General features: G+C 42.1%; 2 protein-coding genes across 2 annotated transcripts; both read right to left on the bottom strand.

Annotated features, from left to right (window-relative positions):
* Window positions 1–1,665: 1,665 nt before the first annotated feature.
* limd2 (LIM domain containing 2) lies at window positions 1,666–11,020 on the bottom strand. Its single transcript, XM_079232670.1, has 4 exons — window positions 10,886–11,020; window positions 3,411–3,455; window positions 3,066–3,202; window positions 1,666–2,976 (listed from the first exon to the last, which is right to left on the bottom strand). The coding sequence occupies exons 1-4, from the start codon at window positions 10,886–10,888 to the stop codon at window positions 2,817–2,819; spliced, it is 345 nt and encodes a 114-aa protein (XP_079088796.1). The 5' UTR covers window positions 10,889–11,020; the 3' UTR covers window positions 1,666–2,816.
* Window positions 11,021–12,198: 1,178 nt separating this feature from the next.
* Window positions 12,199–18,990, bottom strand: ddx42 (DEAD (Asp-Glu-Ala-Asp) box helicase 42; the record flags this gene model as incomplete). The annotated part of the gene is made up of 17 exons (XM_079233316.1): window positions 12,199–13,756; window positions 14,047–14,154; window positions 14,409–14,519; window positions 14,613–14,839; window positions 15,095–15,371; window positions 15,713–15,810; window positions 15,915–15,962; window positions 16,047–16,146; window positions 16,255–16,383; window positions 16,504–16,680; window positions 16,789–16,908; window positions 17,160–17,264; window positions 17,390–17,542; window positions 17,923–17,959; window positions 18,357–18,418; window positions 18,508–18,658; window positions 18,776–18,990. The coding sequence occupies 17 exons, from the start codon at window positions 18,988–18,990 to the stop codon at window positions 12,902–12,904; spliced, it is 2,973 nt and encodes a 990-aa protein (XP_079089442.1). The 3' UTR covers window positions 12,199–12,901.
* Window positions 18,991–19,216: the final 226 nt, after the last annotated feature.

Here is a 19,216-nt window from a genome sequence, read left to right as displayed (position 1 = left end):
AATTTGTTTTCTCCAAAAGCATGTAAAAAAAAAGAAAAGAAAGAGAAACAAGGAGAAAGAAAATGCACAAAATGATTGTGTATATTGGCGTAGAAAGGGGGGCGCTTACATTTCAAAATGTTACACTTCCATACCACAACTAAGCAACAGAGAGGAGGGAGAAGAGAGGAGAACGACTGAGAACACCGTGCAAGCGTCCTTTGCTCTAAGGCCACCTCAATCCACAGGTCAAGTCTGTACAGAATACATGTTCAAAGATGCATACATTTAAGATGTCTCGATGACGACAGCATTGAAAAGTAAGTCCACATCAAGAGAAGCACAAAAATGAAACGACTCACAGGTTTAACATCGACAACATTACACTGCAATCATTCACCTGAGCCGCTCGGCACCAGCGTTGAGTGTACCGCGTCTGCTCTGTTTCACTTAGAAGTTACAATTCACAGATCCTGCAGTTGTACCTTGGCGCACTGCTAACGGAGAATGACAAAGACAGCATTTCTAAATACAATACTCTTGATTTTAAAGCATATTTCTCAGGGATCCAGAGGATGATTTTAAATTTCAAAAAAAAGGGAAAATATACAATGTCACACAGATTTAGAATTATTTTTTTGTGGATCAAAAGTGGTTAGATAGGAAAATTGGCTGCTGGTTAAGTTAAGCAATCCTATGTTAGAGTTGGGATCTAAACTAAGCAGGTTGGTTTTTGAAAAGGCATTATCAGGAGATTTCTTTGCACTCAAAAGGACTTGTTTGTAAAATCAATAAGGTTAGCTATTTAGTTCTAAGGCTGCTCTTTAAAAAAAAAAAAAAAAAAGTCTCACATATCCATCTGTTCAAGTTTAGCTCTCTTCTGCACAGGATGCTCTAATTCACAGTAAACCTTCAGTCACAAAAATACTTTGTGTCATTCAAGTGTCAGTCAAGTCTCAGTGGTATTCAGACATTTTCTAAAAAAATGAGATATTTTAATGGCTTTAGACTCATTCTTTGAATAGAATGAAATATAGATGTGGAAATTTTGTCCAACTGGGTTGATTTATCTTAGGTGTTAGAATTAAAGTAAATAAAAAAAAAAGTGTCTGGAGTGCAGTAGCTGCACTGCAGACCGAGGCAACATATTTAAAACTTTGAATAAAGGCTATGTTGAGTTCAGGGGCGAGTTGCTTTTTTTCCTCTCACACTAAACACTACTGTCACACTTTCCCCAGCAGGGGGTGCTCTGCACCGGGTTTTGCATGCAGCATGCAGGAGCACATCAGGGGACCACAATAGTGACAAACCCTCCCTCAGACACCTACTGTATATTCAAGATTAAGAAATAGGTCCAGGTGCTAAAATGCAATTAGCTAATAAGACAGGAAATGAGAACAGGAAGGCATTAATTTATAAAGGAACCCTGTCCACGCTTACTGGATGGGACTGGGGGGATAAAATGATGGATGTTCAAGACACTGTGATTGGATTGGATCCGTCTCCCAAAAAGACTGTCCAGCTATATGAACACTCAAATACAGCAGGGGAATAAAAAAACACCACAAGACGCCAACAACTGACAAAGCGTGACATGACGAAGGAACACAATTGTGTGGTTTCCTGCCAGGCTTAAGCTACGTCCACCAACAACCTCATTAGTGCCACGGAAATGTAGTTGTAGTAATCGATTTCACCAACAGCTCCTCTTGAGGTTTCATCCAACAGAGTGAGGGATGTTAACGAACAAGGCCTCAGTTTCCCTGCGATTATCTCGTCTGGTGATCATGTGTGGTCATATGTGCAAGACTAGAGTACAGTAAGGTGGGGAATGTTCACTAATCACAAACTACAGCTCTACGTACAGATAGTATACAAAACAATCTGAGAACTTCATTAAAATTTCAACCATCAATAAAAGCTCAGAGGATCCACTTATGCCGAGACATCAAATCCAAACTCAAGTGCTTCTAAAAACCCTTAAAAAGTGATTTGCTATGCATTAATGAAACAAATCATTCACAACACAAACAGATCAATACAGTCATAAGATAAGGCTATTAAGACCCAGTCATCCCAACATGCAAGGATACGACTCACAGCGGTCAATAAAATAACAAACCGTGGGATGAAGCGGACAATAATTCAACTTAATTAACACAAAAATGTTAAACACAAGAGGTGAGCTGTTGCTGATGTGTGCTGTTCTTTTACAGTACTCTGTACCCTGTTTGTTCCTCGAATATATGAAACCTAACAAACCGACATAACTGTCTGACAGCAAAGTCACAATACTGAGGACTCTTATTTTGATTTCTGTTTTGTTAAAGTGAAGGAAACTACGTAATATCATCTTTTAGGGTGAAAATTGACCTGAGTGTATGCTCTATTGCGAAACATGGATGCGTTGTAACCCCTCGGTTATGTTTGCCTGAGCATACAGTTGACTTATTCAATAAAAAAAGGGTGCAAATTATTTAAAATAATTAAAAAGAACTGATTATTAATATTATTATACTCCCCATACTAGAGAAGGCTTTTGGTCACAATCAACTACCAATTCCAAACAGGAAAATAAAATGAAGAAATACAGATATCAATTAAATTGAACCCAAACATTTTTTTTTTTTTTTTTTTAAAGTGGTATGGATTATGACTGGCCAGTCATTTCCATGCTGTTTGTGCATGTATCTGTTCTGATGGCGTTTAAATAGCGAGTGAGCGTGTGGGAGATTAAACAGCGCCTCAGAATACGAGGCATGTGTTCATCGTGATGTACTGGAGGTGTTAGGGGGAGGAAAAGAAAGCGGCATGGCTGGGATGGGACACAGACACGATTATGCCGTCTTTGTTATATTATCCGGCTCCTTAGAGGTCCAGAGCTCTTTGTGCTGTTTGCGTCCGAAGCCCTCGTCGTAGTTGCCTTTGCTTTTGAACAGCTGCTGAAAGTGGGGTTTACAGTAAAATTCACCTTGAAGAGCTGCAAAGGTGCCAAGGCTGCGGAGGAGAGGAGGAGTGACACTGTTATACACAAACCAAAAGGAGAACGTTGAGTGGAGACAGAGGAAATCGATGCATGTAGTCACCTAAGTTTGGCGTTGCAGTGCTTGCAGCAGAAGCATGATGAGTGGAAGACCAAGTTGTTGGCGACCACTCTCTCCATTGGGTAGACCGTTTTCTCACATGAGGAGCATACTTCCTTTTGGGTCTTGAAGCTGAAAGACTGAACACATGAATAGACAGATTTATTACCAGGCGGTGATTTGTGCCAAGATCCTCCAAGAGGAAGACGGGCATTTACAAAAAACACAAAATGCAGGAAAAATAGTGCTCTGGTCTTTGTTGAGATCTAAAGGCTGATGAATGTGAAGCGGTGCACAGAAGAAGAACAGAAAACCATGAATGAGGGATGAGAAACGACGTACATCTACCTTAGAGCGCTGGACAGGTTTCTCTTCAGTGGTGCTCCTGGTGTCCTGGATAAGAAGAACAAAAATGCAACATTGAAACAAATGTATTCAGATGCGTACAGACTCCTGTTATACAAATTAGGTGAAATCACAGTCGAGTCCAAATCAGATCACAAGCAACGTCACTCGTGTGGAAGAATGTGTTTTTCACTGTCCTCTTATTACCTTTACCAGAGTGCTGTATTGTCAAGCTCATCTCTCAATGTCCCCCCCTCTTCCTATTTGCTCCATCTGTCTCTTTGCACCCCTGGGAGAGGATCAGGTGCCTTCTGTCTGGTCATGTGAGCCGAGCTGTGGGACGCTCCGCATGGGGGCTGCCCTCAACACAGCAGAACGGCTCAGGACCCGACGTCCAGTGAAGAAACTTCACGAGGAAATATCACAAAAAGTCCCAACAAGGAGGAAGGGACACAGTAGGAATGAGTGTATCTGCCCTCTCAAGTGTTGCAGCAGCAACACTCACGGCCACATTTTTAAGCAGGGCTAACAGGTAGTTCAAGCGGATAATTATCAGACAGAGAGACATTCAGACGGGGACGCAGTAACTGCCATGGAAAAGCGAGTGTGCAGGGAAGAAGGGCAGCCTCTGTTTGGGCAGGGGGAAAGTCCACCGCAGACTTTGCTAAAGCTCTGTTATGTAAGGCAGTTTGGCTGCTGCTGGAGGAAGTGGTGGAGGTGGAGTGGGGGGGGGGAGGGGAGCTATCACTCTTTGACTTGCAAAATGTCTTGCTTTGTAAATAAAATAACTTAAGAGTCCACCACAGTGATGGAAATGACCAGTTAAGTGGCGAATGATTAATATGCCCTTCTTTACTTGTTTAAAACTGTAATTTTGGATATCTACATGTAACGTAGTACATTTCCCAGACGATCACAGAGAAGCTGATTCTAGAAAGAATGTACAGACAGGGCAGTCTGTTTTGGCCAGGATACTACATTTAACACCTTAGCAGTCAAGGTTCTACTTCATAATGACCACAAACAAAAACAATGTCACCAATTGTTGCTTGCCAGCAGGTGGCGTTTTTATATTCAAGCCTGTCTCTGAAACTTTTTTTTAAACTTAAAAGACCAATTACATTCAAAACAAGAGTGTCATATTAAAGCATTGGAGCTTACTGGCCAGTCATCCTCCGTTTAGTGGGCACTAAGCACACAGCTCATGCTGACAAAGACACTCCTCACCCATGTGCATTATCTCTCCCAACCTAATACAACCAGAGATCAGATGACACATGCATATTGTCTCATGTTATGCATGGATACCATTTTTGACCCCTTTTAATTCCATGCACCACTTAAGAGAAGAAAACGCAGCACGGCTGTTTTGTGCACTTATGGGAAGCGCATGAGATGCTTTTAAAATGATTGGCTCATTAAGTGAGGCCGCGCAGCTTCCTGTAGATGCAATCGCATCCCAACTGTCTGCTCTTTGTCCCCGATTCCTCTTGAGCTCAGCTAATGTGCTAGCAGGCAGCTCACACGTTGCTGGTTATATAGCAGACTGCATGCAAGACCACTTCCTGTTGCTGCAGCAGGGCTGATGAGCCGACATGGTTTTGATCTTCTCAACATGATCCAACACTGTTGAAAACTTTGACTCTGTAAAGTTCTCACAAAACATTTATCAGAGCGGTTAACGTCAGTGGGAGGCTGTAAGAACAGTACATTTTGGTCAATATAGGCTTCACTTGTACGTATGAAATCATGAAACTAAATGCAGCCAAAAATGGAAGTCTGATCCGAGTGAAGGTAAAGTCAGTGTTGGGGTTTTTTGGGAGTGAAAAAAACAACACAGCAAGATTAGCTACCATGTTAGGGGCTAGACATGCATTCCAGACATACACAGGCTTCCTGGAAGAATTCAGATTATCTTGTGCCATCTTGTCTTCTTTTACCTTATATGTACATATCTCAATTGCCACCAAACAGCTCAAATGTGGCAGGAAGTTGACATGACACATCTGGCTTCCTCTTACTTGCAGAGTCCCAACGGGGAAGGCAGCAGCTTCAGTTCGAACTGACTTTCATCCCAATAAATGACTGCTGCTAACGACTACTTGTTCTGTATGGATGCTTTAGCCGCAGAGTGAATGAACTAAGAGATGTACGATCTGTCCGGGGGCGTACAACTCACAAATGAGCTCTGGAGTCCTCCTGGCTAATAAAAGAGACAACGCATAACCACATACGTGGACGGGCTGGATATGGAGGGCCTTGGTGAACACAGAACAAGTGTTTCATGTAAACTTAAATAAAGAGTAGTGTAGTTAATTAGATCCGTTCTAACTGTGAGAACGGAGAGCCAGCTGGAGAGTTGTGTTTCTGAACAAAGACCACTTTCACACAAGTGGTGAAATCTTCTTGCAATAAAAGATCAGCTCTTACCTCACAGCGTAAATCCGTTGCTTAAATTTCCTACCACCCTACTTCCGGCGTCTTTGCTCGGTCCACAACCTACTTCGAACATTTTGATCTCAACTACACATCTTTAAAGTTTCATGCTGCTTTCACAGCTGGTTAACAGCTATTTCTTGAAGAAGAAGTCAGGAACATAACCCCACTGTAAAACTATGACTTGCCGTTACAGATTAAACAAACAAGATATAACCTTGTCGTGAGCTGGATGGGGGGATTTGACCCTTTTCGCCATGTCAGCTGCTTCCCCCCGTTCCAGTTTCTGTGCTAAGCAAAGCAACGCTATGTCGCTACATATTTACATACAGACACGTGATTGTATAAATAGTCTCATTTAACTCGGCAAAAAGCAAGCGTCGGCTATTCCTTAAAACGAGCATCTTCATCTGTACTCTGAAGGACGAGTTTGGGTTTAACCTTTTGTGCAAAACATTAAAAGCATTAGAGGCCACACACCACCCGCATGACAAGTTACAGGTCCCAATTCTTTCTAAATCAGGAAAATAGGGAGAGACTTTGAAGGTGTACTTCGGAAGCAACCTCAAAACAATGTATGCAAGTCTGTTATGGAAGTTAAACAGACGCCGTCTTGTCTAAATCTCATTGCTTACAAGAGGTATCCACTGAGGTAAATCACAGCCATTCAGAATGGCTACAACAACTCTAAAGAATATTACGAGGGCAAAAGGTCAACCTGTTCATAAAGAGTTCAAAAGGGAAGAAGCAACTCCTCTTTTTCTGTTCCCAGTGCTGATGGACAGAAGACAACTTGATAAATCTTCCCGGCTTCACAGTCGATCATCTCTGAATTCACACTGTGGCGCTCGATTTACTGCAACAAGCCCCTAGAAGGGCAGGCAGGCACTATGTTAACAAATGTCTTATGTCATTAATCCAAAACGAGGCTTCCACTTGCCGTCATCCTTTATTTTTAGAAACGTGATCATTGTATGATCGTTTGGGTCATCAGAGAAGAAGAAGAAAGAAAAAAAAAAAACTGAACAAATGTGAAGAAACTTATCTTTTAAAACACAACCGAACAGTGTTCATGAGCGAATCTATCACTTGTCAAGCAGTTAGACTCAAAACTCCAAAATAATCATAAACAATATTTCTCAGTCGAGTACTAGCAACATACATAAACCATGAGTGTTTGTATTTTTAGTATCTTACACTTTCTGGCCCGGGCACTGATCCAACAACTAAAACAGCTGCTGCGGGTTATCTGTATAGGCATCAATAACTCTGAACATAAGAAAACTCAAGATTGGTAGAGGATTAATGAAAAACGTTTCTGTGTTGGAAAAGTATTAGCTGCGGTTTGGACACTTGACTGGCTGGGGAACTGATGAAAGCGGGATGAAACATCCTTCAAAGTGCATCCACCATTCTGTAGAGTAATCACGCCGTTGGGGCGTTTGATCGGCCACAACCTCTCTTCCCTTTTTGAGCTTCCTGTACGCAACCAGAAGGTGACCGGGCATTTTTCTCAGCTTGAAGACACGGAATCGAATGTCTGGATGTCTCTTTAGTCAGCTGACACCAGACAGACACTTGTTTTTTCACTTCCCGTCTTGGCAAGCTGTAAAGATTCAGATTAAACCATTTAAATTATACATGTAAAAAGGTTAGAAGAATTAGGCCTCCAACTACTGCTTACATCCATATTCAATGAATTATTTCGTTGACTAAACAACTTCTGTCTATTGAATGTCAGAAAATAATAAAAAAGTCCCCTTAAAAATATGAGACGTCTTTATATGTCCAGTCAACAGTATAAATATATTCAGATAATTATAGAAAACAGAGAAAAGCAGCTCACTCATTAGAGAAACTGGAACTAAGCTTATGTTTGACATTTGTGCTTGAAGAATTACTTAAAACAGTAGCAGATTATCTTTCTGTTGACCCACATTGTTTACTCAACTAATCATTGCAGGTCTAGAGTACCTAAAGACTATGAAAAAAAGATTATTACAGTTTTCCAAAAGCAAAAAACTAAACGGTCACATGATATCACTATTTCTGAGAAGCTGCTGCACTTTCAGAATGAGAATTTGTTTTTATTAATTAGTAGTCAGCAGCTCAGAAAACCTTATGTTCTGCACTGCAATGCCTGTCTAACAATGCTATAAAAAAAGCCCTCGTCACTCCTTTTAAAAAAAAGCTGCCCCAGAGCACGATAAAAAATACTTAAGTCCTTCGATCAACTGTGTCAGAGATCTTTCCTATTCCAAGCATCTTGTGAAATCAGATACTAATAATAAAGTCAGAAAGCCAATTTTTTTTAATCCTTAAACCAAAATGGTGTTCAAACCTGCAGTGTTCATGAAAACTAATGGTTGGTGCTGGAATGCTGCAGCAGCTGGTCTGTTTGTATTTTCTTCTTTAAGTTGCAAAGAACAAAACCAGTGAAAGAATGTGTTGAAGACACGGAGCCTGTGTTGACTTGACATAGCGAGGCTGCTGCTTTCCACAACTCGCTGAAGGTAGAGAAGAACCAGCCTCAAGTGCTTCTGATCAGACGCCATCACACACATGCTAGAAGAGGGAGACATTTCACAACCAAATTCTCCTCCAGGACTGGAATTCAGGAAGACATGCCCCATCCCGTCTTAAAAAAAAAAAAATGTACATGCAAATATTTGCTTTGGGATCACAGAACATTTACATCACACAATGATGGCTCCTTGACTACGAGCTGAGACGTTGTCGACAAAGGATTTCATGTTTTAGACTTTTTCCCCACCAAATAGGTCTCCTTAAGTGTTTAGTGCCCAAAGATCAAATGCGGGTGATTTAAGTCACAGTGAGTGGATTCACATTGAGCTCTGCAGACTACAAAATGTGACTCCTTGGACGGCTGCTGTTGACGGATGATACTGTGGGGAAACTCTACACGTTGAGTCTTTCCAAGCGCTCTGCCCTAAGGTCCTTTCAAACCAGATAGCCTGCATTTGATCAGTGCTGAAAGCCACAGAGTTGAGTTGTTGTTGAGACAATTATCACTGAAACTATTCACACAAAGATGTAAACAGCAGAGAGCCACCGATTGAAAAGAACCACACAAGCGTAACACCAACAAAGAGTATTCCTGAAAAAACTTTAATCCAACAGAGAAACCTCAACACCTTTTTGAGGCCTAAAATGAGCTTTATGTTCTTTTGTTCACACAATGCATTTCTCATGTTCAAAGTAACACCTAACTGTGATACAGTAAATGATTGTGAAATAAAGGAACAGGTACGCAGCTAGTTAAAACTATTAGTCTGACCATTGCAGCCTGCAGCGCTAACGCCTGGACCTGCTGGCGACCCATTTAACACTGTTCTTCACATCCGACAGCAGGAAAACAACATATGGCACTTCCACGTGCCCAGCAAATCAGGTTGCGTGTGTCGTTAATGGTTATTATTTGACAAAAGAGCATATGGTCAAACAAAATAAATGTTATTAGTCCTCACTGCAGCTTTGTACAACGTACTTTGTCTAAATCGGCATGATTTGGGTTGTTTCTGCTTCTTTTTTTTTGACAGACATATCAAATTACAACAACAGCCTCTCAAATCCACCAGGATACTGACGCAAATCAGCCGGCAGAGCAGCATGTCAATCTGAGCTGTCAACTCTGACTAAAATTACAGTCAGGCTGCCCACTGACAGTGGCAGGAAATGAAAATGACCATATACTTACTTAAACCGTTTCGCCATATGCCAGGGCTATAATGACAGACTGTTGTAAGTGTGGTGCCCTGGATGGATAAAAAGTGGTTTTACTAGACCACAGAGCAGTTTGTACACTACTCAACAACACCAACACAGGCAACTCATTTGTGTCGAAGCATGAAACACGTGTTTTCTCAAAACTGTTGTTGAGTTTTAAATACAATGCTGATTTACACAGAGGTTCAGCAGCGGATATTTAGTCCACTGGTATCCCCGTGTGACATCTTTTTTGGAGTATACCAACACCTTATCCTGGGATAAAACCTGGATACATTTTCAGGAAACCTGCATATGGTAGCTGGAGGATCTGTGGAATGTAAAGACCCAGTCTGAAGAAAAAGGAGCGGCTGAGAGACGATCAGAAACATCGATACAGTTATGAGCATGTACATGGTGATGGGAATAACCAGGAGCCCACATTTTCTCTGTAAAATGGCATATCTAAAATACCATTTTAAAGTGGGATACATGTAAAAGAAAATACACTATACTAATGAATTGTGAATGTGTCAATAACATACATTTGGGGAAATTTTAGGATCAGAGAAGACTTTAAACCTCGCACATCCACTATAGCCATGCCAACTGAATAAACACTGAATCTAAAATGGGTTTTCTGGTTTATTTTGTTTGTTGTATGGCGTTAAATCCCTATTGCAAACTACTTCACAGTCTGTACTTGCTGTACTAAAAGACCTGAGCCCAACGCTGGGAGGTTGGAGCCGACATTAGGCCAGGTACCACAACAAAAACACACTAATCTGCTCTGGGTGGGAACTTCAACTGCTGGTCGAACAAAACAACAAAAACATCAAATCACGCCACATAATACAAAACACCAGATCAATTTACAAGTCGGCTGATAAGGGAGGGCAATTCAATTAATTATCCGTTACACACAGACACGGCTACCCAAATTAGATGGAGTGTTTTTTTTGTGTTTAATGTATAGTTCAGTGAGATTAAAATGCCCCCTTTGGATATTAATTAGCCAGCAGGCTAGCTAACTAACGGACGTTAAAGGAGCGGAGCACCGCCAGCTTTTATTGAGAGGAACACGACGGCGGGCGTGTAAATTCAACACAAAAGCCTGCCTTCACGTCGCCCTCATCTACATACGGCGTTTACACGAGGCAACCAGACCACGGCGGACTCAGCCAACCGGGTCCCGGTTAGCTTACCCCGTTAGCGGGTGGACGGACATCATCGCCTCATCACACATAAAGGAGGAGAGCGGCCGAGGGAGGGAGGGAGGCTGCAGACACGAGCGGATGGTACAATACAACACTCACCATCTGTGCTTCTTGTCTGCAACACGCTGGCCGATAACGTCTGTTTACTCAGAGGCTGGAGGCTGATAGTTGCTCTCTCATTCAGGTTCCTGCGAGGCTTTTGTTGTAGCGGTTGTTGGCCCCGGTGCCGGTGAGTTTCTGCCTCGACCCTCCGCTTCACGTCTCGGTTGGTTTTCAACAGAACGTTTTTTTCTTTTTTTTTTCTCCTCCGGCAGGATGTCGCACGCTATTGGTTCTCGTCTGCTCCTGGTGTGTTCAGAGTTCGTCGGACAACTGACAACGGATGGTGAAACAAGAATGTCACTGTCGAGCGTTTATATAAATATTACCACACCCCACAACAGGCTTCGATGCTGGAAGTAGTATTACGATATTTAACATTAGAACAAGTCGCATTACCCCAATGTGGGAATACTAGCATTTGTTCCGCATTCAAATGTCTACGAAAGTATCGGGGTCAAAATATCCTGACACACACAAACGCATACGGAGCCTACTCGTGGTGCAGAATGTCCCATTTCATAATGTATATTAATTTACTGATGCATTAATGGGAACATCATTTTAAGGAGGATAATTTAGTTATTTTACACACCAATAGCTAGGGATTCAGGTCTTATCTGAACCTAACTATCTATACAAATATAAATTATTTTATAAAATGCGTTATATTTGATCCATAAATTTTACTTCGGCACTTCTGTCTTAGATTGTTTTACTTGCATACTTTTCTATTAATAGATTTGTATTGTCAATCACGGTAATTGTTGTGCATATGACAATAACTACATTACCATAACTACCTCATATTTTAAATAGCGGATGTTTTGTACTATTACAAACAATGTAACTGGTAATATCAGTAAATACGTAGTGGAGTAAAACATACAGTATTTGTATCTGAATTGTAGGGAAGTATAATTATAAGCCGAAAAGCCTTACATTTACTTGACCGCTACAATTATTACTTCCACATACAAAACATGATCGATAGAAACAGACAAGATAACACTTCTTGCAAATACTTAAAAAATAAATCTAAACAAAGCGATCAGAAATGATCACGTTAAGTGTTCTATCGTGTCGGAAGCTACAATTCAACATTATTAGCATTATCCATATTAACGTTCCCTTTGTCACCAGACAAAAACAAGAGGGAGGTAACGGTTGGTTCAGGCAATGCAACTCTTCCCCCAAGTGGTCACAGTGAGGAAATGCTACAAACAAAACAAATTGATGTAACTGCATAAAATGACCAATTTAAACTGTGCAGAGTGACATATGTTGTCTGTCATAGAAAGAAGACGCAAAAGTAGATGCCAAAGGAGTCTTTTTAATCAAAACCTAATTTTCCATGTGTGAATGAACACTTCAAATTCCTCTCATACAAACACATTTCTTTCTTGAAAAACATTTCAAAAGCATAGACAAACTAAATGCCAAAGAAAGACACGTCACTGGAACTTGAATACAAGACACAGAAAGAGCTACATAGTTTTAACATGCGTGACTGTGAATCATCACGGGCACGTTTGAAAATTAAACAGTTTTAAGAGTTAGCTTTGTACATGACAAAATACAAAACACACAAACACTCTTTGCAAATAATTAGGAAAACAAATAAAGCCTCAGGTTTACGATCACAAAAGCATGTTACAAGCTCAGTGAGATGAAACAAGACAATAACCAACATAATCATAGTTTTGTGACAGCAGGATTCATGACAGCTCTATTGTTTGATCCTAGTGATTTACAACAACAGCCTTGATGATAAATGTACAGTGACTGTCTCCGAGCTGCTTGTGTTCATCTGTCTGACACTCTTTTGAGCTCTGACCAAATCACGAGGTCCTAACCAACCCCACTGTACACATTTAAAGTCCACAAAATCCCCCCTCTAGCCCTGTGCTTGTGTCAGCCTCTGATATGCTCTGCTATCTGCCTACACAACAGACAAGCTCATCATGGAGCAGTTAGTTGCACATATTATTCTATTGATGCGTTTATTTATGTTTTTTAGTTGTCCCACCTGCTCTTTCTACGCTTTGGTGGTTCAGGGACAGCAAAGCTATCGTCTCCCCTGTCTCCCCCGTCCCTCTCACCCCTACGATCCTCTCTGTCCCTCCCCTCTCCACTCCCCCTGTCTCCCCCATCCCTTTCACCCCTACGATCCTCTCTGTCCCTCCCCTCTCCACTCCACCTGTCTCCCCCATCCCTTTCACCCCTACGATCCTCTCGGTCCCTCCCCTCTCCAATTCCCTTGTCTCCACCGTCTCTCTCACCCCTACGATCCTCTCGATCCCTCCCCTCTCCACTTCCTCTGTCTCCGACATCCCTCTCACCCCTACGATCCTCTCTGTCCCTCCTGCTTCCATCTCCATTGCGATCGCCGGTGTGGCGGCTGCTGCTGTGGCGGTCCCGGTCCCCGTGGCGTTCGCGATCTCTGTCTCCGTGGCGTTCCCGGTCTCCGTCTCGATCCCGGTCTCCGTAGCGATCCTCACTGCTTTGTCGATCGATCCTGTCGGCGTGGCGGTAACTGTCGTGGCGCCCCCGGTCCTCCCCGTGTCTGTCCCGAGGGAGGTCCCGAGGGAGGTCCCGAGGGATGTCTCTCTGTGGGGGAGGCGCGGCCGGAGGGTAGCTCTGCTGTGGAGGGATTTGACTGGCGGGCACAGAGCTCAGGGTGCCGGCGCTGGTGAAGCCGGACATGGACATGGACAAGTTGGCACTCTGGGACCGCTCGGAACCATTGGCGGACTCAGTCGGCACGGAGCTCAGGCTGCCGGCACTCGTCCAGCATGACGAGCTGTTAGACTTAGTGGTAAGCTTCGGAGGGCCGCTGGACGCAGCCACAAAGTGGCTCTTATACTGAGCCTAGATAAAAAAGAGACAGAGAGGAAGAGATTAGCCGTCTGGAAAGCAAAACAAGGAATCCTTCCTTGAAAAAATTCTAATTATGTATTTCACTGCCTCTCACAATAAACAAAATATATTTGCAGGGTGGTGATAGCATTCTTATGTAAATACAGTAGACTTAAACATTTCTTGGCCAGGTGCTTAACAAGTAAAAATACAATAGTGTTTTAGTGGCATGTTAAGATCAAGAAATAGGAAAAAGATATACAAGAGACATAATATTTAAGACAGAACTGGAGAAGGTTTACCTGGAAGGCTTGTCTCATAGCAGACATGCGATCTCCCATTGCCCCAGAGGTTGGTTTGCTGTAGCCTTCAAAGCTACTAGTGGAAGACAAAAAGTTGCCGCTGCGTTCCTGCAGAAACAAACGAGTTACTCACATACCTCAGAATTTTCTCTAAATATCACCATTAATCTCCATAGTATAAAATAAATACAGTAGCCCCCATTGAGCATTTAATGCTGTCAGACGGCGGAAGTTTACAGGTGGGGTCTGGTATTTTTGTTTAAATGTTTTCATTTTACAGTATGTAATAAATACGATGATGATTGTACCCACATAACATTTTTTTAAAAAGCAGATTTAGGGTGAGGCAATAATTAACTCACAGAACTATCAGCCCCCAGGCCGGGTCTCTCTCTGTAACCAAGACCTCCTCCGCCAATATTCATTCTCTTTCCTTGACCACCCTTGAATCTGGATTTCCTGAACCAGGGATTCTGGGGAAAAATATGAACAGCATGAAGTTAAAAACATTCTATTCGAAAAACCAACATGCTTTTTATTTATTTATTATTTGACACATCTCTCACCTGCATGGCTAAATCCATCAGTTCTTTGGAAACAGCTTGATTGGCGCCCTCTAGATTTCTCACGAGGTCACCAGCGAATGTCGTGTCTTTGTTGGTGAGGAGAGTGTAAGCCACGCCCTTCTCTCCAGCACGACCAGTTCGACCAATCCTGTGTGTGTGCGTGTCGATGTCTCGTGCCACGTCGTAGTTTATCACTGTACGGATGGATGGGATGTCCAGACCACGAGCTTGGGAGGAAAGCAGACAGGAAGCAGGAACATTTTAAATAATGTAATTTTTTTTTTTTTAAAAGGTACTAAGGTTCTTAAAAAGATAAGATTTTTACTCATCTCTCGATATACAAAAGACTAAACAGTCCCAAAGTCAATGTTTGAAAAGGGACACAAATACATTAAACCCTCAAACAGAAAGCGACAAGGAGATAAAGTATTGCAAAGTAGAAAACCTCTCCCATCTCCATCACCACTTCCTCTTGAACTCACCAGCTACATCAGTGGCCACCAGAACAGGCAAGTTCTGTTTCTTGAAGTCGCTGATGACTTTGTTCCTCTCACTTTGGTCCATGTCTCCGTGCAGGAGGCCCAGGCTGTAACCCTCCTGGATCAGGTTGGTAGCTAGTTCCTCACAGTTTAACTTCTTAGTGACAAAGATGAGGACTGAGCCGGAGGAGGTGAACTCCACCAGCCGCCGGGTCAGCCAGCCCCATTTATCCGTCGTGCTGTGCAGCATCTCCACCATCTGGGTGACATCCTCATTGGCCTGGTCAGAGAAGAAGGTAATTCAAACAGGGGATCGGCATGTATTGTATTACTTTGTAACAAAAGCGCAAACGTTGTACCCCTAAAAACATTTGACTTTGGCTGCCGCAATAGTTAAAGTTTACCAAGACAGAACTATCTGTACCATTTAAATATTGACTGAAGCTTTTTTACGTCACACTTTAGTTTAAAATACACGTTTTTGAATGTTCAATGAAATTTTTAATCAGGAATACTGTAACTGTATTTAATTGTATTTGTGATCCGGGTCTTTGAGGCACACTGAAAAAAAGGATGATATTAGCAAATGTATCTCTTTGCATAGCTGCATCTCTCGCATACCTCTCCGACGTCTCCCTGCACCACGCGGATAGGATCGACCAAGATGTCTCTGGCAAGCCTCTCTATCTTCTTTCGAAAAGTAGCACTAAACAGAAGGGCTGTGAAGGAGAAGATTCAGAATTATTAATGATTTTTTTTAAAGCTCTGAAGCCCTGCTATCCACGACAAAGAAGCATTGTCATACTTAAGGAAACCCACTTACTCTGTCTGTCTGGGCGGACATGGCTTGCAACAGATCTAACCTGATATTCTGAAAGGTAAAGACAGGAATAAGTTGTAGTGGCCAAAACGGGTTTAAAACATGGTTGATACAACACTGACAATGCCAACTCACCAAAACCCATATCAAACATGCGATCTGCCTCATCAAACACCAGGTATGACACTCTCTGCAGGGACGTGGCCTTCTTTTTCACATGGTCAATCAGACGACCCTGTGCAAACACAAAAACAGTAAATCTCACATTTTTTTCACCAGAGGAGCGTGAATTTTCTTCTTAGTAGGCAGATCGAAGACAAAAGTTGGTAGTCTTTTCTCTTACCGGAGTGCAGACCACAATCTCCGCTCCCTCCTGCAGAGCCTTGGCCTGCTCCCACATGCTGCCTCCTCCATAAACTGCCACAGAACGCAAAGAGTAGGCTTTCCCGAAACGCTTACATTCTGCATGGATCTGGTAAAGTGAGACATATTATTGAACCAACTCGCTCAGCAATGCATTTCTCAGTTAATACTGAAGCAAATATCCTCTATACATTCACAAAGTCTTACTCAGTTCCTTCCCATTTCTTACCTGCTGACAAAGCTCTCTGGTGGGACACACAATGATGGCGATGGGCCCATCTCCGGCCTCCAGTTCCTTTTGATCCATGATGTGAACCAGCATGGGCCAGATAAAAGCTGCAGTTTTGCCACTGCCCGTTTTTGCAATACCAATCATGTCACGTCCAGACAGAGCTATGGGCACACCCTAAAACCCAGATTTAGAAAAAGAAAAAAAAAAAGATTCTTCACATCATCAAAAAAAACATGAAATACTAAACAATACTGCAACCTTAAGATAAACTTGCTCCATTACCTGGCACTGAATCGGTGTGGGCTGAGTGTACTCTGACTTGCGGATTTGGTGCATTAACTGCTCATCAAAGTTGAAGTGAGCAAAACTAGTACAAGGTTTTGGAGGGGCTGCACCCGATACCTGAGAAAGACAAGAAAAAAAGAAGAAGAAAAAACCCAAAGACTGTTATGATGATGCTGACGACAGTGTAAACATGACGAAGACCCATGTCTCCAAAGATTTTTCCCATTGTCACCACTGAGAGACATATTGCTAAAAATTGGATTGCGGCCCAAACAAAACGACTGAATGAGAGTAATAACTACTATGGCATGTGAATCATGTTAGCTATATAACATGTATATACTTGTTTGTATAAATCCCCGACTTACCCTTAAATTCAATTTGTGCCTTAACTCCAACTCTTGAATTGCAGTCAGGACACTGAGCTCTTCATGCTCATTGTAAAAGTTTTTCACAAAGGGTGGGTAATCAATCTATTAACAAAAAGACAAAAGAATTGCAACAAAATCACTTATATGACACACGTCAAAGACATCAAATATTATTCCATAGTTGAGGCAATACTCTTAGACTGTCTGTGCAGTAATATCAACTGTACCTCTGAGTGGTCAATAGGGGGAAGTGGCAAAATAATTTTCTTGGTGAGGGGGGCGATTGGGTTCCCGTCACTGTCATAATCAATGTTTTCATCCTCGTCCTCGAGGCTCAGCCCGGCTGTGGGATTCTCTGCCATGTAGCGGAAGTAGGCTTCCTGCAGAGAGCACAGCATTTCATGTGAAAAACTGAGCTGGTGCGCTGCTTACCACAGCGTCCAGTTACCAGTAACTCACAAAAACCTGAGGAGACATTCAGCTCAACAGAAGGAAAAATTACTTACAATCTGCCATCATCATATTACTTGCAAATATAAAATCAACAATTAACATGCCTTCTCACACTTTCTAGGCAGCAAGAATAATCACATGAAAAACAACTCCATCATAATAATCCTAAATGCAACCTGTGTGGTCAGATAGAGGGAACGGCAGGGGGCTTTATAACATTAGAGAGGGTAGATTTAGGGGATGTTTGGTCTGAAGACCTCTCTGGTCAACGATGTAGTAGATGAAGAACTTTGGAGAGCTCACTCACTTGTTCATCTTCTTCTTCAATGTCATCACGAATACCCCTGAAATGACAAGCGGAGAAAAAAAAAAACTTCCCTGCGGCTCGTTCATACACCCAAGACAGCCCACAAACCCATTATGACTAAGGTCGGTGCTTACCTGATTAAATCTATTACGCCAGCAAAGATATTGCTGGATGTGCCATGCTTTGTGCCAGTAATAAAAAACTTAAGATGTAATTACTGCATACAGTTAACTGCTATTGGTAGTGAATACAGTGAATAGTGCACGGGATACACACAAGTTAACAGCATTATTATCTCAAATTAGGGGGCTTACACTTTTGCTCACAAAATATAAATGTATGGGGGTGATAATTTCTAAAAGCACCTACATAATGACCTCTAAAGTGACTAAAAATAAAACAAATTAAAACATTAGAACCGATTTGAATCTTACTTGGCTGAATTTTTCTCCTTTTCTTTTTCCTCTAGTTTCCTCATGTCTTTAGCTGCTTGGTTCTGGAAGGTGAACAAAGTAAATTTGTTTGTGAAAACACCTTGGAAGCATTTTCTACTTTGGCTTTGCTGGACTGCAAGTCTCTTCTCACCTCAACCTCTGCCATGAAGGCGTCCAGTGGGTCATCTTCACTGTCTGACCCACCGCCAGACTGCATCTGCTGCCGTGTGGGCGAGTTCTCAGCTGGAATGTACGGCAAATCAACGTTGCTGCTGGACTCTTCTTCGTCATCCTCAAAATACCTTGTTCAAAATGACAAAGATGCTGTTTTTTATTTATTCAATACCATAAATCATCATTTCTTAATGGGTGGAACAATGTAGAAGTGTACAATTGTATGGAAGAGGTGCAATACTCACGCATTTTCCTCATCAAAATTGGCTCTTTTTGTCCCTATTTTGTAGAACGATGGGAGTTGCTGGCCCTTCCCATATCCACTGGATCCCGGGGGTCCAAATGACGTGTTCAAGTTTGAGTTCTGAGGTGCACTAGGTTCTTCTTTTTTACCTGCAAGGGAAAATCCTCCAAATCCGAATCCTCGCTTCACACCCGGACCTCCTTTGTTCCAGTTCATGGTTGTGCTGTAAAAACAAACACCAAATCTTAATTCAAACACCTAGCATCATTTGCCTTTTGTTCTTTACTGAAAATACTCCCAATTAAATGTGACTGGGCACTGAATCATGGGAACCTCTCTTCAGCTAGACCCAACGCTGGACACGCCATCTTGCCATTTAGACAACAAGGACCACTAGTAGGTGTATTTTGAGGAACGATGACGGGTTCACTAGAAATGAGAC

Source organism: Taurulus bubalis, assembly GCF_910589615.1.
Source record: "Taurulus bubalis genome assembly, chromosome: 17".
Classification (NCBI taxonomy): domain Eukaryota; kingdom Metazoa; phylum Chordata; class Actinopteri; order Perciformes; family Cottidae; genus Taurulus; species Taurulus bubalis.
Note: the sequence above shows the minus strand (reverse complement) of the source record. Positions and strands in the feature narration are given on the sequence as shown.

Coding starts and splice junctions, on each gene's coding strand:
- limd2 (XM_079232670.1), bottom strand. Junction 3,203..3,410: donor AACCTGTCCAGCGCTCTAAG/GTAGATGTACGT, acceptor TCATGTGTTCAG/TCTTTCAGCTTCAAGACCCA. Junction 2,977..3,065: donor CACTGCAACGCCAAACTTAG/GTGACTACATGC, acceptor TCTCCTCCGCAG/CCTTGGCACCTTTGCAGCTC.